The sequence below is a fragment of the Hyla sarda genome, chromosome 4 (genome assembly GCF_029499605.1).
Source record: "Hyla sarda isolate aHylSar1 chromosome 4, aHylSar1.hap1, whole genome shotgun sequence".
NCBI classification, from domain to species: Eukaryota; Metazoa; Chordata; class Amphibia; order Anura; family Hylidae; genus Hyla; species Hyla sarda.
In genome coordinates, this window is record NC_079192.1 from 280,219,625 (window position 1) to 280,234,842 (window position 15,218).

The 15,218-nt window shown below is 44.5% G+C and overlaps 1 protein-coding gene across 2 annotated transcripts; it reads right to left on the reverse strand.

The window, feature by feature from the left end:
• Window positions 1–270: 270 nt before the first annotated feature.
• LOC130369297 (speedy protein 1-A-like) lies at window positions 271–11,918 on the reverse strand. Of its 2 annotated transcripts, XM_056574380.1 has the most exons (6): window positions 11,772–11,918; window positions 7,789–7,961; window positions 1,307–1,365; window positions 1,083–1,165; window positions 643–811; window positions 271–560 (listed from the first exon to the last, which is right to left on the reverse strand). In XM_056574380.1, exons 1-6 carry the CDS (start codon window positions 11,816–11,818, stop codon window positions 339–341), a joined length of 753 nt encoding a protein of 250 aa, XP_056430355.1. In that variant the 5' UTR covers window positions 11,819–11,918; the 3' UTR covers window positions 271–338. The 2 variants fall into 2 exon arrangements, with proteins under 2 accessions (XP_056430355.1, XP_056430357.1); XM_056574382.1 differs by lacking the exon at window positions 1,307–1,365.
• Between the last annotated feature and the right edge of the window lie 3,300 nt (window positions 11,919–15,218).

Genomic DNA, 15,218 nt, shown 5'->3' on the forward strand with positions numbered 1-15,218 from the left:
TGATTTAGTGCATTATGTGTAACAATAAATATACTATAAGGGCACGTTCCCTCTTGGCGTGTATGCAGAATATTTCATGCTGTGCAAAATCTGTAGCAGCAGCGGGAGATACGCTGCGTATCCCTCGCTCACCATACACACAAGGCTTTCTTTGGAGCCCCACCTCCAAAACTCACTGCGCACATAGGGCTGCCGCCAGAAAGCCTTGTATGTATGGTGAGTGAGGGATACGCAGCGTATTTCCCACTGCTTCTGCAGACTTTCCGCAGCGTCAAATACGCTACCTATATGCCAAGTGGGAACGTGCCCTTAAGAATACATCTGGGACGGCTTGATCTTCATCCGTTCTGTTCTTCTTTCTTCGTCCTTCTTCGCTTGGTGTTCTCTTCCCCGGCACAAGGCTGCAGATCGGTGATACAGATGGAGCAGGCGGGAGGGATCCACCATGGGCCTCTCGGGATGTATTCTCCAGGATCCCTCCGGTACCAGCGTATGGCCCAGCCGTGATGTTCCTTACGCTCTCTCTTCCATGCCCAGTACTCGGGGTCTTGTGCCATGATCTAGAATTAATCACAATATAAATTGTTATAATAAACACAGACTTTCATTCCTAGTGTATAGTTTTTATTTTATGTCACTGACCCGATCACAGGTGTCTCTGGTTACCCAAGCGTGGAATCTCATCCGGAGGAGCAGCAGGTTCCGTAGGTGTAGCATCCAGGTCTTCATCGCCGTCCACATCGGTCCGAGGGCCCAGGGATAGATCTCGCGTCGAAACATCTCATCCTCTTCAAACTGGTTGGCAAGAAAGCTAAAAGGAAGAAAAAATAAATAATTAAAATTATACAACATTTCACAAGAGGAAGAGGAGAAGAACCATTGGTAGTAAATATATATATATATATATGTATTTATATTAATGTGTGTGTGTATATATATATATATATATATATATACACATTAATATAAATATTATGTTTATACATCAATTTATATTGATGTGTGTATATATATATATATATATATATATTTATGTATTTATATCGATGTGTATATATGCAATAACATTAATAAAAACTCACAGCGCTGGAAAGAAGTAGGTGTTATATTCCTCCATACGCAGGTTGGCTCTTCGGAAGTAGATGAGGACCATGGCCAGGAGATACTAGAGGGAAGAGAAGAGTTAGGGGCTGGTAATACATTTCTTATCTAAATACATTCTATTATACAGTACCTGTATGTCTCCAGTATATCCCTGTATTTACTTCTATCCGTACAACAGCTATTCTTTCCCTTTATATACTACCTTGTCCGCGATCTTATAGCAGCTGTCCCTGCCTAGAAATAGCTGGATGTGTCCTTCGTCTACAAAAATAACAGAAATATCATTATTTTTATCTATTCAATCAATATCTTCTATACTATCTATAACAATTCTACACATAATATACATATACATGTGTGTATACAGTCACTGACACATTATACACTATATTCCATACTATACATTGTACAGAAGCACCAGAGCAGGAGAGAGAAGGTTCTGTAGAGGGAACATTATCTTTCCTGAAGAACATGGACCTCAGTATTAGGGCTATGATAATACTGATCTTTATTTACGATGTATATGTCTGTTTCATAGGGCCAAGATTGGGGGTTGGCTGAGTAGGCACCTGCCTAGGGAACCACCATCTTCCTAGCCTGGCAGGGTGGCAGAAATGCTGGAGATCTCTAGAATTATGGGTCTAGGGCACTTTCCCTGGTTGCAGGTTGGGAGAGGTGAAGGACCTCTGCCCACTGTCTCCGGCTCAGACACACACAGGGTAACATCACACTGTGTGCACCAAGGGACGTCCATGTTGGTATGGCAGTAAAGAGAACGTAAATAGTGATGTCGCGAACATAGAATTTTCGGTTTGCGAACCGCAAACGCAAACTTCCGCAAATGTTTGCGAACGGGCGAACCGCCATTCCCTGTGGGTTGGCAAATTTTAAAACCCACTGGGACTCTTTCTGGCCACAATAGTGATTTAAAAGTTGTTTCAAGGGGACTAACACATGGACTGTGGCGTGCCAGAGTGGGATCCATGGCAAAACTCCCATGGAAAATTACATAGTTGATGCAGAGTCTGTTTTTAATCCATAAAGGGCATAAATCACCTATTATTCCTAAATGGTTTGGAATAACGTGCTTTAGCCCCCTTTAGGCAGCACATAGAGCCCCCCTTTAGGCATCACATAGTTAGATTCCCCCCTTTAGACAGCACATAGATTCCCCCATATTAGGCATCACATAGTTAGATCGCCCCTTTAGGCATCACATAGTTAGATTCCCCCATGTTAGTCAGCACCTAGTTAGAGCTCCCCTTTAGGCAGCACATAAGATTCCCCCATATTAGGCAGCACATAGTTAGCAGTGCAGTGCAGTGATAACCTCTGAGCCACCATTTGCATACATCTAATATCCACGGTTGCTAAAATGGACAGAGATGTCAGCAGAGAGTACCAGAAAAATTAGGCATGTACACATGCCTGAAAAATTTGGTATTGTTGCAGCTTCTGTAGCAGCGGCCATAACATTTGCAGCACCATAACAAGTGCAGCAGCAGAGGCCAGAAAAGTTAGGCATGTACACATGGATGAAAAATTTGGTATTGTCGCAGCCGCATCTGTAGCAGCAGCCAGAAAAATTGCAACACCAGAAAAAGTGCAACAGCAGAGGCCAGAAAAATTAGGCATGTACACCTGGCTGGAAAATTTGGTATTGTCGCAGCCGCTGCTGTAGCAGCGTCCAGAAAAATTTCTGTTTGTTTCGCAAGGCAGAAAGTGCCCTAAAACATTTCGGCTTGAACCCTAGTTGGTGGCGGATAAGTCACGCATGTGACTGTGGACCATTTTTAGCCCAAGGCAACTAATCTGATCAGGCCTTGTTCAGTCAAATGTATCGCCCAGTGTCAGTCCCTTCGGGATCCATCCCTCATTCATCTTAAGAAAGGTGAGGTAATCCAGACTTTTTTGACCAAGGCGACTCCTCTTCTCAGTGACAATACCTCCTGCTGCACTGAAGGTCCTTTCTAACAGGACACTTGAAGCGGGAGAGGCCAAAAGTTTGAGCGCAAATTGGGATAGCTCAGGCCACAGGTCAAGCCGGCAAACCCAGTAGTCAAGGGGTTCATCGCTCCTCAGAGTGTCGATATCTGCGATTAAGGCCAGGTAGTCTGCTACCTGTCGGTCAAGTCATTCTCTGATGGTGGACCCCGAAGGGCTGTGGCGATGCGTAGGACTTAAAAAGTTCTGCATGTCCTCCATCAACAGCATGTCTGTACAGCATCCTGTCCTTGCCGGCGTGTTCGTGGGAGGAGGAGGAGGATTACTTTCACCTCTTCCCCAGTTAGATCCCTGTTGTGATGTGACATGACCCTTATACGCTGTGTACAGCATACTTCTTAATTTATTTTGGACCTGCTGAATCCTTTCTGCCTTGCTGTAATGCGGTAACATGTCAGGCACTTTATGGTTATACCAGGGGTCTAGTAGCTTGGACACCCAGTACAGGTCGTTCTCCTTCATCCTTTTTATACGAGGGTCCCTCAACAGGCACGGCAGCATGAAAGACCCCATTTGCACAAGGACGGATGCAGAGCTACTCATGTCCCGTTCCTCGTCCTCAGTGATGTCAGGGAAGGTATAATCTTCTTCCCCCAGCCATGTACAACACCACAGGAACCAGATAGGTGACAAGGAGCACCCTGGGATGCCTGCTGTGGTTGGTCTTCCTCCTCCTCTTCAAAGCCACATTCCTCCTTTGACTCCTCTTCCTCACAATCCTCTTCCAGCGTTGCTGCAGGTCCAGCAAGCGATGCTGATAAGGCTGAATCTGGTGGTGATGGTGTCCACAACTCTTCCTCTTCACGCTCATCTACTGCCTGATACAGCACTCTTCGCAGGGCACGCTCCAGGTAGAAAACAAACGGTATGATGTCGCTGATGGTGCCTTCGGTGCGACTGACCAGGTTTGTCACCTCCTCAAAAGGACACATGAGCCTACAGGCATTGCGCATGAGCCTCCAGTAACGTGGCTAAAAAATTCCCAGCTCCGCAGATGATGTTCTAGCACCCCGGTCATACAAATATTAGTTGACGGCTTTTTCTTGTTGGATCAGGGATGTGGAATAGCACCTGGGGGGCTGGGGGGTGGTGGTGCCGGTGATGTGGAGCAAAACGCAGCAGTGGAAGGGGACTCGGCCGAGGATGTTATGGAAGAGGATGGAGTAGGAGGAGTAGAGGAGGTGGCAGCAGGCCTGTCTGCAAGTCGTGGCGGTGTCACCAACTCCTCTGCAGAGCCACGCATTCCGTGCTTGGCAGCCGTCACCAGGTTTACCCAATGCGCAGTGTAGGTGACATACCTGCCCTGACCATGCTTTGCAGACCAGGTATCAGTGGTCAGATGGACCCTTTCCCCTACACTGTGTGCCAGACATGCCATAATTTCCTTTTGCACAATGGAGTAAAGGTTGTGGATTGCCTTTTGTGCAAAAAAGTTTCATCTGGTTACCTTCCACTGCGGTGTCCCAATGGCTACAATTTTTTTAAAGGCCTCAGGCTCCACCAGCTTGTATGGTAAAAGCTGGCGGGCTAGCAGTTCCGACAAGCCAGCTGTCAGACGCCGGGCTAGGGGGTGACTTTGAGACATTGTCTTCTTGCGCTCAAACATCTCCTTGACAGACACCTGACTGTGGGCAGATGAGCAGGAACTTCTCAAGGCGAGAGACGGAGAGGCGGATGGTTGAGAGGGGGCAAGGAGGGCAGCAGTGGTTGACCTGGCTGAAGATGTTGGACCAGGAGGAGGATGGCGGCTTTGACTTTGTGTGCTGCTTGTACTGGCGTGTTGATCCCATAGGCGTTTGTGATGTTACAATCATGTGCCTTCGCAAAGCAGTTGTGCCTAGGTAGGTGTTGGACTTCCCACGACTCTTCTGGCACAGGTTGCAAATGGCCTCGCTGTTGTCAGAGGCAGACACACAAAAAAAATGCCACACTGCTGAGCTCTGCGATGACGGCATTCTGGTGGTGGCAACAGCATGCGTTGATTGGCGTCCCGTCTGGCTGACCCCGGGTGCCGATGCATGGTGTCTGACTGTGCCACTAGCTCCTTGCGACGACCTCCCCCTGCTTCCAACTCGTCTCCTCCTCCTCTTTGTCTCCCCATCTGAACTTTCCCCCTCTTCTTCTCTTCTAGCGGGCACCCACGTGGCATCCACGGACACATCGTCATCATCAACACCTTCACCGCTATCTGACACCTCAAGAAAGGAAGCAGCAGTGGTACAACATCATCATCACACCGTACGTCCATGTGTGTAATGCTGCCTGACTGAGACATATCCCTGTTAACTACATCCTCTGGCAATAATGGTTGCGCATCACTCATGTCTTCAAACTGATGTGTAAATAACTCCTCTGACGGATCAAGTAAAGCTGCTGTGGTGCTAGTGTTGGTGGTGGCGGCAGGCGGGCAAGTGGTAGCATGAGAGGTGCCAGAAGCTAAGCTAGAGGAGGAGAAGGATGGTGCGTCAAGGTTCCGAGCGGAAGCTGTAGTAGATTGGGTGTCTTGTGATAGCCAGTCAACTAAGTCCTCAGAACTTTGGGGGTTCCGGGTACGTGGCCTCTGAACACTGGCCATTCTAGGGCCAAAGGGAATCCCAGCACCATGACGGCCCCTGTGGGGTGGCCTTCCTCTGCCTGTCATTTTTTTGGTTAATTTGCACAACTGTCACACCTAATGTGATTTGCACTAGGGTGACACAATTTGCCCTGTAGGCAAAAAAACTGGCAACTGTGACGTGAACTGACAGTGACGACTGATTTTATTTAACAGCCAAAAAAGTTTTTATTTTTTAATTTGCACAACTGTCCCACCTAATGTGATTTGCACTAGGGTGACACAATTTGCCCTGCAGGCAAAAAAACTGGCAACTGTGACGTGAACTGACAGTGACAACTGATTTTATTTAACAGCCAAAAAAGGTATATTTTTTTTATTTGCACAACTGTCACACCTAATGTGATTTGCACTAGTGTGACAATAAGCAAAAAAGCTTGCCAGCGGAGTTCCCCTTTTAAGCAGTGGTCCTCAATCAGGGTGCCTCCAGCTGTTGCAAAACACACGGACTGATATATTTCAGCACTTTGAATACTGTAGTAGTTAGTTGCTTGAAGGAACTTAAGTTTGATTCTGGAGTACCCCTTTTAACCAGCGGTTCCCTCCCAACCAGGGTGCCTCCAGCTGTTGCTACACACACGGACTGATATCTTTCAGCCCTTTGAATACTGTAGTAGTTAGTTGCTTGAAGGAACTTAAGTTTGATTCTCGAGTACCCCTTTTAACCAGCGGTTCCCACCCAACCAGGGTACCTCCAGCTGTTGCAACACACACAGACTGATATCTTTCAGCCCTTTGAATACTGTAGTAGTTAGTTGCTTGAAGGAACTTAAGTTTGATTCTGGAGTAACCCTTTTAACCAGTGGTTTCCTCCCAACCAGGACTGATATCTTTCAGCCCTAAAAAGGGCTTTTTTGGGTGCTGTCCTTAAAGCAGATGTTACAGTAGTGCTGTAGAAGTAAACTGGACCCTGAATGCACCACCTAGCAGCAACCTAGCTATCGCTTTCCTTATACAGCAGGAGCAGCTTCTCTGACCCTCCACTTCAGGGTAAAAGTCTACTGCAATGTTAAAGTATAGGGGGCGGATCGACCTTCACATATGTTCGCCCGGCGAACAATTCGCGACATCTCTAAACGTAAATATGTATTTTTTAATTATTATTTAATTATATATGTATTTAATTTATAAAAAATTTTGGGTGACAGGGACATGTCTACAAATGGGGCAACTATCTACCTCCTGGAGGGCACCTGTCTATACTGTGGGAAAAATGCCTACGTTTGGGCAAACCTATCTACACTGGGATCAACTATCTACATGGAGGGCACCTGTCTACACTGGGAACAGCTATCTACCTCTGGGGGGGGAATCTATCTACACTGTAAACAACTACCTGCCTCCTGGAGGGCAGCTGTCTACACTGGGAACAGCTATCTACCTCTGGGGGGGAATTTATCTACACTGGAGGCAACTACCTGCCTCCTGAAGGGCAGATGTCTACACTGGGAACAGCTATCTACCTCTGGGGGGGGGGGATATATCTACACTGGAGGCAACTACCTGCCTCCTGGAGGGCACCTGTCTACACTGGGAACAGCTATCTACCTCTGGGGGGGGGGGATCTATCTACACTGGAGGCAACTTCCTACCTCCTGGAGGGCAGTTATCTACACTGTGGGGCAACTGTGTACTGTATTGAGAGCAAATTTTCGAAATTTTTACAGTGGATACCAGCACTTTGCGATTTTCCGAATATTTAGAATATAGTGATATATTCGTAATGTCAAATATTCGTTTTTTTATGCAAATTTATGTGAATATTTATGCTAATATGTATGCGAATATCGGCACACTAGAGATATAATTGCGCATGCGCACTGTGCGATTTTCATTACGAATTTTCGCATGAAAAAAAAAACAAATATCTACCTACTGGAGGGCACCTGTCTACACTGGGAACCACAATCTACCCCTTGGCAGAATCTATAAACACTGGGGGCAACTATATTTCTCCTGGGGGGATAGGGGGGGGGGGGGGCACCTTTAAGGGGATAAGAACACTTTATTTTATCATGTGATAAAATATTATACTTTTTGTCTTAGAAAGAAAAATGTATTGTTACCCAGGAGTCTGTAAAAAGCGGCCCGTTCCTCCGGCTGTAGGATGGCGTCATCAGTGGTCTCCCTCCAATTGTTGTCCGTCTGCTCCCTCTTCTTCTTGGGCTCGCCATCCGTCTCCTCCTCCTTTGGCTGGTCCTCCGTCTTCTCCGGCTCCTCCTGGGTGGCAGATGCTGAACTGTGATAGAAGAGATAACATCTATAGTATTGGGCCTCATGCACCCGACCAAATAATGGGTCATCCCGGTTATAAGGAGCCATAATATGACACCAGGGAAGTCTATGAGACCATATGGTACAACATTATATTCTCGTTACATCAAGCCACGCTCCCTCCATTCATGTCTATGGGAGGGAGGGGGGGGGGCAGAATGCCAGGTGTCTGCACAGATCAGTGGAGTACCCCTTTAAGCGTCCCTAGTCTTGCCCACCATATTTTCAATGCTATCATAAGGCAATGCGGATCTCCCGTGCAGGGAGCAGTATGATAGTCGGGCTCCTGCTGGAGCTACTAGAAGCGGAGGAACCTCTTCTAGGAAATTAACCCTTCATATGCTTCAGTCAAATCATGACAGCTTCATGTGAGGAGTTTCCACACTGATCGCTGTCAGTCCCTTTGTAGGGCTCTTAAAAATAGAATGTAAATAAAAAAAAGCATCAACTTTTTCTCAAAAAATTTAAAAAACATATTGAGTTTCGCCACATCCATAATGACCCAAATAATAAAATAATTGAATTATTCACGCTGCACTTTGAACGCTGAAAAAAAAAATGTAAAAAACCAAAAAGAAAAAACGCCACATCCCCTCCATACATGTCTATGGGAGCTGTCACACCCCTTTCCATAGACATCCATGGGGGGGGGGGGGGGGCGTGACGTCACTAGGGGGCATGGCGTGACATCACGACCACTGCCGCCAGAACTTGGCATTTGTTCAGAACACGGGGTGCTGCGCGGAGGTCACAGGTGTCCCAGCGATAGGGGATAGGATGCCCATAGCAACCAATCAGCTTGCTTTTTTCATTTTTAACAAGGCCTCTGCAAAGTGAAAGAAGTGATCTGATTGGTTGCTATGGGTAACTGGGCAACTTTTCCTCTGGACAGGTTTTGATAAATCTCCCCCAAGATGCCTAGCGGTGGAGTACCCCTTTAAGTATTTCCGCATGCAGAAATGTCCAAACTATTAAAGTACAATGGTAACAAAACTGCACGGTTAATGGTGTAAATGTAAAAAAATAGCAGAATTGCAGATTTTTGGTCACTTCATGTACCAGAAAAAAATGTATAAAAAGCGATCTAAAAGGCCTAAAAATAGTGGCATTATCACATATAACACTGGGTGTCAGAAATCACATTTACCATTGAAGAGGCAGTTATCATATATATTAAAGAGATTTTCCAGTGGTTTTCTGGGACATTTACATTTATGGTCTATCCACTGCTGTCAAATCTTAGTTCCATTAAATTGAATGGGGGCTGTGCTGCAGTGTCCTGGCACCAGCATTTCACAATGACCCGAAATCTCTTCTCTATCTCACGTCATTGGAGGAGATTTATCCAAACCTGTGTAGAGGAAGAGTGGTGCAGTTGCCCATAGCAACCAATCATATTGCTTCTTTCATTTTTAAAAAGAAGCAATCTGATAGGTTGCTATAGGCAACTGCCCCACTTTTCCTCTGCCCAGGTTTGGATAAATCTCCTCCATTGTTTATATGTGAAAACCATCATGGGGGGAGATTTATCAAACCCTGTCCTGAGGAAAACTTGCTGTGTTGCCCATAGCAACCAATCAGATCGATTCTTTCATTTTTGAAAAGGACTTTGCAAAATGAAAGAAGCAATCTGATTGGTTGCTATGGGCAACTCAGCAGCTTTTTGTCTGGACAGGTTTTGATAAATCTCCCCCCATGGCTGTGCCAAACAGCTGTAGGGCAGGGGTGAGGTGCCTGGTGTTGGTCCACCACCAACAACACATTAATAGCCAGTCCTGAGGATGGACCATAAATGGAAAAGTCCCAGAAAACTTCTTAATCTAAATTCCTCTGGTGATATGATACATATAGCTGCCCGACTATAATAACATTGGGGGCAGTTATCACATATAACATTAGGGGCAATTATCACATATAACATTAGGGGGGCAGTTATCACATATAACATTAGGGGCAGTTATCACATATAACATTAGGGGGCAGTTATCACATATAACATTAGGGGCAGTTATCACATATAACATTAGGGGGGCAGTTATCACATATAACATTAGGGGCAGTTATCACATATAACATTAGTGGGGCAGTTATCACATATAACATTAGAGGGCAGTTATCACATATAACATTAGGGGGGCAGTTATCACATATAACATTAGGGGGGCAGTTATCACATATAACATTGGAGGCAGTTATCACATATAACATTAGAGGGCAGTTATCACATATAACATTAGGGGCAGTTATCACATATAACATTAGGGGGGCAGGTATCACATATAACATTAGGGGGGCAAGTATCACATATAACATTGGGGACAGTTATCACATATAACATTAGGGGGGCAGTTATCACATATAACATTAGAGGGGCCAGTTATCACATATAACATTAGGGGGGCAGTTATAACATATAACATTAGTGGGGCAGTTATCACATATAACATTAGGAGGGCATTTATCACATATAACATTAGGGGGGCAGTTATCACATATAACATTAGGGGGGCAGTTATCACATATAACATTAGGGTGGCAGTTATCACACATAACATTAGGGGGGCAGTTATAACATATAACATTAATGGGGCAGTTATCACATACAACATTAGGGGGGCAGTTATCACACATAACATTAGGGGGGCAGATATCACATATAACATTAGGGGGCAGTTATCACGTATAACATTAGGGGGCAGTTATCACGTATAACATTAGGGGGAAGTTATCACATATAACATAGGGCGCATTTATCACATATAACATTAGGGGTGCAGTTATCACATATAGCATTAGGGGGGCAGTTATCATATATAACATTAGGGGGGCAGGTATCACATATAACATTAGGGGGGCAAGTATCACATATAACATTGGGGGCAGTTATCACATATAACATTAGGGGGGCAGTTATCATATATAACATTAGGGGGGGCAGTTATCACATATAACATTAGGGGGCAGTTATCACATATAACATTAGGGGGGGCAGTTATCATCTATAACATTAGGGGGGCAGTTATCACATATAACATTAGGGGGCAGTTATCACATATAACATTAGGGGGGCAGTTATCACATATAACAGTAGGGGGGGCTGTTATCACATATAACATTAGGGGGTGCAGTTATCATATATAACATTAGGGGGCAGTTATCACATATAACATTAGGGGGTGCAGTTATCATATATAACATTAGGGGGCAGTTATCACATATAACAGTAGGGGGGCAGTTATCACATATAACATTAGGGGGCAGTTATCACATATAACATTAGGGGGGCAGTTATCACATATAACATTAGGGGGGGCAGTTATCACATATAACATTAGGGGGTGCAGTTATCACATATAACATTAGGGGGCAGTTATCACATATAACATTAGGGGCAATTAGCATATACACTGGTAGCAGTTATACATGGAGGCTCAGTAGTGTGGTTGCACTGCACATGACAGTTTATGGGACATGCTCAGTGCAAACGTTAGAAAAGAAAAAAACCATCATAGACAGTACTGGGGGAGATTTATCAAAATGTTTGGCTGAGAATAGTGTTGCAGTTACCCATAGCAACCAATCAGATTGCTTTTTTAAATTTAAAGGCCTCTGAAAAAGGGGGGAAGCTGATTGGTTGCTATGGCAACTGGCCAACATTTTCTCTACATTTTTGATAAATCTTCCCCAGGTGGATGGCAGAAAAACAACTCTTAGTTTTTGAAGACTGTCTGTAAATGTACCCCTATAAAATGGTGTAGTGATGTGTCCTACTTACCACTCCTCCTCATACAGGGCTGTCAGTTCTCTCTTCCTCTTCCTCATGGTGTCGCCTCTTCTTTTCTTCTCTTCCTCGCCGCCTCCTCCTCCTCGCCTCTCCTCCTCGCCTCTCCTCCTCGCCTCTCCTCCGCCGCCTCCTCCTCTCCTCCGCCTCCTCCTCTCCTCCGCCGCCTCTCCTCCTCTCCTCCTCTCCTCCTCCTCCTCCTCTCCTCCGCCTCCTCCTCTCCTCGGCCGCCTCTCCTCCGCTTCCTCCTTTCCTCCGCCGCCTCTCCTCCTCTCCTCCGCCTCCTCCTCTCCTCCGCCTCCTACTCGCCTCCTCCTCCTCCTCGCCTCTCCTCCTCTCCTCAAAATCTGTAGAAATTGATGGGGGTCGCTGTCCAAAAAAGTCACTTCTCGCAGAGAAATAAGGAGCCGGTCTCAACTCTAGAAGAGCAATCGCAGACTGGCACCAACTGTCATTTTCTGTTGTTGTTTATTTGTAAAACCCTGCGATCCTATTGGTCGATGGGTCTGGCTATTGGATAGTGCAGTACAATATGTTACATTGGCCTGCGCTATGATTGCATCGTCCCAATGAACTGACTGCTGAAAAACAGCAACATTGGAAGCCAAAGTTAAAAAATACATAAAAACCTCAACATAAAAGTGATGATAAAAATGTGATTTGTGATATGTTATCCTGAGCATTCAATGTATCTGTTATAAAGGACACGAGATGAATGAGATTCATTATTTCATAGTAAATAAACTAGAAGTAGCATTTCTTACTTGGGATGGGAAAATCTATATAGTTTTACACATTCCCGCTATAGGTCATATGGGGATGTCCTGGGAAGGAGTAACCAGCATTGGAGCGAGATTGTGATGACATCCCACCCCATACCATGGGGGGAATCTTCAGCCTTGGGCCAGATAATATCCCTATTACGCCTATGAACCCTTTAGATCCCGAAATCAAAGTTGACCGTGGGACCAAAAGCCGTTCACAGCATTGAACTTTGTTAGCGATCCAGTGATTTCATATTATAGTCCTCTATGGGAACAAAAAAAAGTGTAAAAAAGAATAATTAAAATAAAAAAATTATAAATGTGAATAAGCCTCTCCCCTAATAAAAGTGTGAATCACACAACAACACCCCCCCCCACCCCACCCCCACTTTTTTAAAAATAAGATAATGTAAATGTGGTGCTGGGAGCGTAATGGCGTCTAGGGTGTTGCGGCAATAGTGTTGGGTCTGGTGGTATTAACCCTTGAGTGTCGTGACGCCAGGCTGTAGTTTCCTCAATAGTAATGTTCCTACTGCAAACCGTCCCACAAACGGCAGGGAAAAATAACGGAATGTCTACAGCAGATTTTATGAAGTAAACTGATGAAACTTTACTCGAAGATTTTATGCAACAGTATTGAACATAACAGTCTTTTCAAGAGTGAACGGGGATACAGGTTCCTCACAGGTTTGATGGGACTTGGAAGCAATGATCTTTTGATGCTGATGGGACTTGGAAGCAATGATCTTTTGATGCTGATGGGACTTGGAAGCAATGATCTTTTGATGCTGATGGGACTTGGAAGCAATGATCTTTTGATGCTGATGGGACTTGGAAGCAATGATCTTTTGATGCTAGCCACTGTGCTACTATTTTAGAATATTTGAGCTGATAGTAGTCACACAGAATTCAGTAGTTTGAGCCTTGGTAACGCACGTTTTGTGGCTGCGGGATGTTAGGCTTCAGGCCTAGCTTGAATTGATGCTGATGCTGAGATGTTGTGCTTGCTTGATAATCCGGAACTAAGAGAGTGAATTTAGTGGCTGCAGCCCCATATATATTAACCCCTTAACCCCTTGGGGACGGAGCCCATTATGACCCTAAGGACGGGAGCATTTTTTGCAAATCTGACCACTGTCACTTTAAGCATTAATAACTCTGGAATGCTTTTACTTATAAATTTGATTAAGAGAATGTTTTTCGTGACATATTCTACTTTATGTTAGTGGTAAATTTTCGGCGATACTTGCATCCTTTCTAGGTGAAAAATGCTAAAATTTCATGAAAAATTTGAAAATTTAACATTTTTCTAACTTTGAAGCTCTCTACTTATAAGGAATATGGATATTCCAAATAAATTATGTATTGATTCACATATACAATATATTTACTTTATGTTTGCATCATAAAATTGACGAGTTTTTACTTTTGGAAGACATCAGGGGGCTTCAAAGTTCAGTAGCAATTTTCCAATTTTTCGCAAAATTTTCAAAATCGGAATTTTTCAGGGACCAGTTCAGGTTTGAAGTGGATTTGAAGGGTCTTCTGGTTAGAAATACCTGATAAATGACCCCATTATAAAAACTGCACCCCTCAAAGTATTCAAAATGACAATCAGTAAGTGTGTTAACCCTTTAGGTGTTTCACAGGAATAGCAGCAAAGTGAAGGAGAAAATTCAAAATCTTCATTTTTTACACTGGCATGTTCTTGTAGACCCAGTTTTTGAATTTTTACAAGGGGTAAAAGGAAAAAAATCCTCTCAAAATTTGTAACCCAATTTCTCTCGAGTAAGAAAATACCTCATATGTGTATGTCAAGTGTTCGGCGGGTGCACTAGAGGGCTCAGAAGCGAAGGAGCAACAATGGAATTTAGGAGAGTGAGTTTTTCTGAAATGGTTTTTGGGGGGCATGTCCCATTTAGGAAGCGCCTATGGCGCCAGGACAGCAAAAAACACCACATCGCACACTATTATGGAAACGACACCCCTCAAGGAACGTAACAAGGGGTACAGTGAGCCTTAACACCCCACAGGTGTTTGACAACTTTTTGTTAAAGTCGGATGTGTAAATGAAAAAAAAATATTTTTCCACTAAAATGCTGGTTTTCCCCCAAATTTTACTTTTTTACAAACGGTAATAGGAGAAAATGCCCCCAAAATTTGTTACCCCATTTCTTCTGAATATGGAAATACCCCATATGTGGACGTCAAGTGCACTGCGATCGAACTACAATGCTCAGAAGAGCAGGAGCGCCATTGAGCTTTTAGAGAGATAATTTGTTTGGAATGGAAGTCGGGGGCCATGTGCATTTACAAAGCCCCCCGTGGTGCCAGAACAGTGGACCCCCCCACATGTGACCCCATTTTGGAAACTACACCGCTCACGGAATGTAATAAGGGGTGCAGTGAGCATTTACACCCCACTGGCGTTTGACAGATCTTTGGAACAGTGGGCTGTGCAAACAAAAAAATTAAATTTTTCATTTTCACAGACCACTGTTCCAAAAATCTGTCAGACCCCTGTGGGGCGTAAATGCTCACTGTACCCCTTATTACATTCCGTGAGGGGTGTAGTTTCCAAAATGGGGTCACATGTGGGTATTTATTATTTTGCATTTATGTCAGAACCGCTGTAAAATCAGCCACCCCTGTGCAAATCACCAATTTTGGCCTCAAA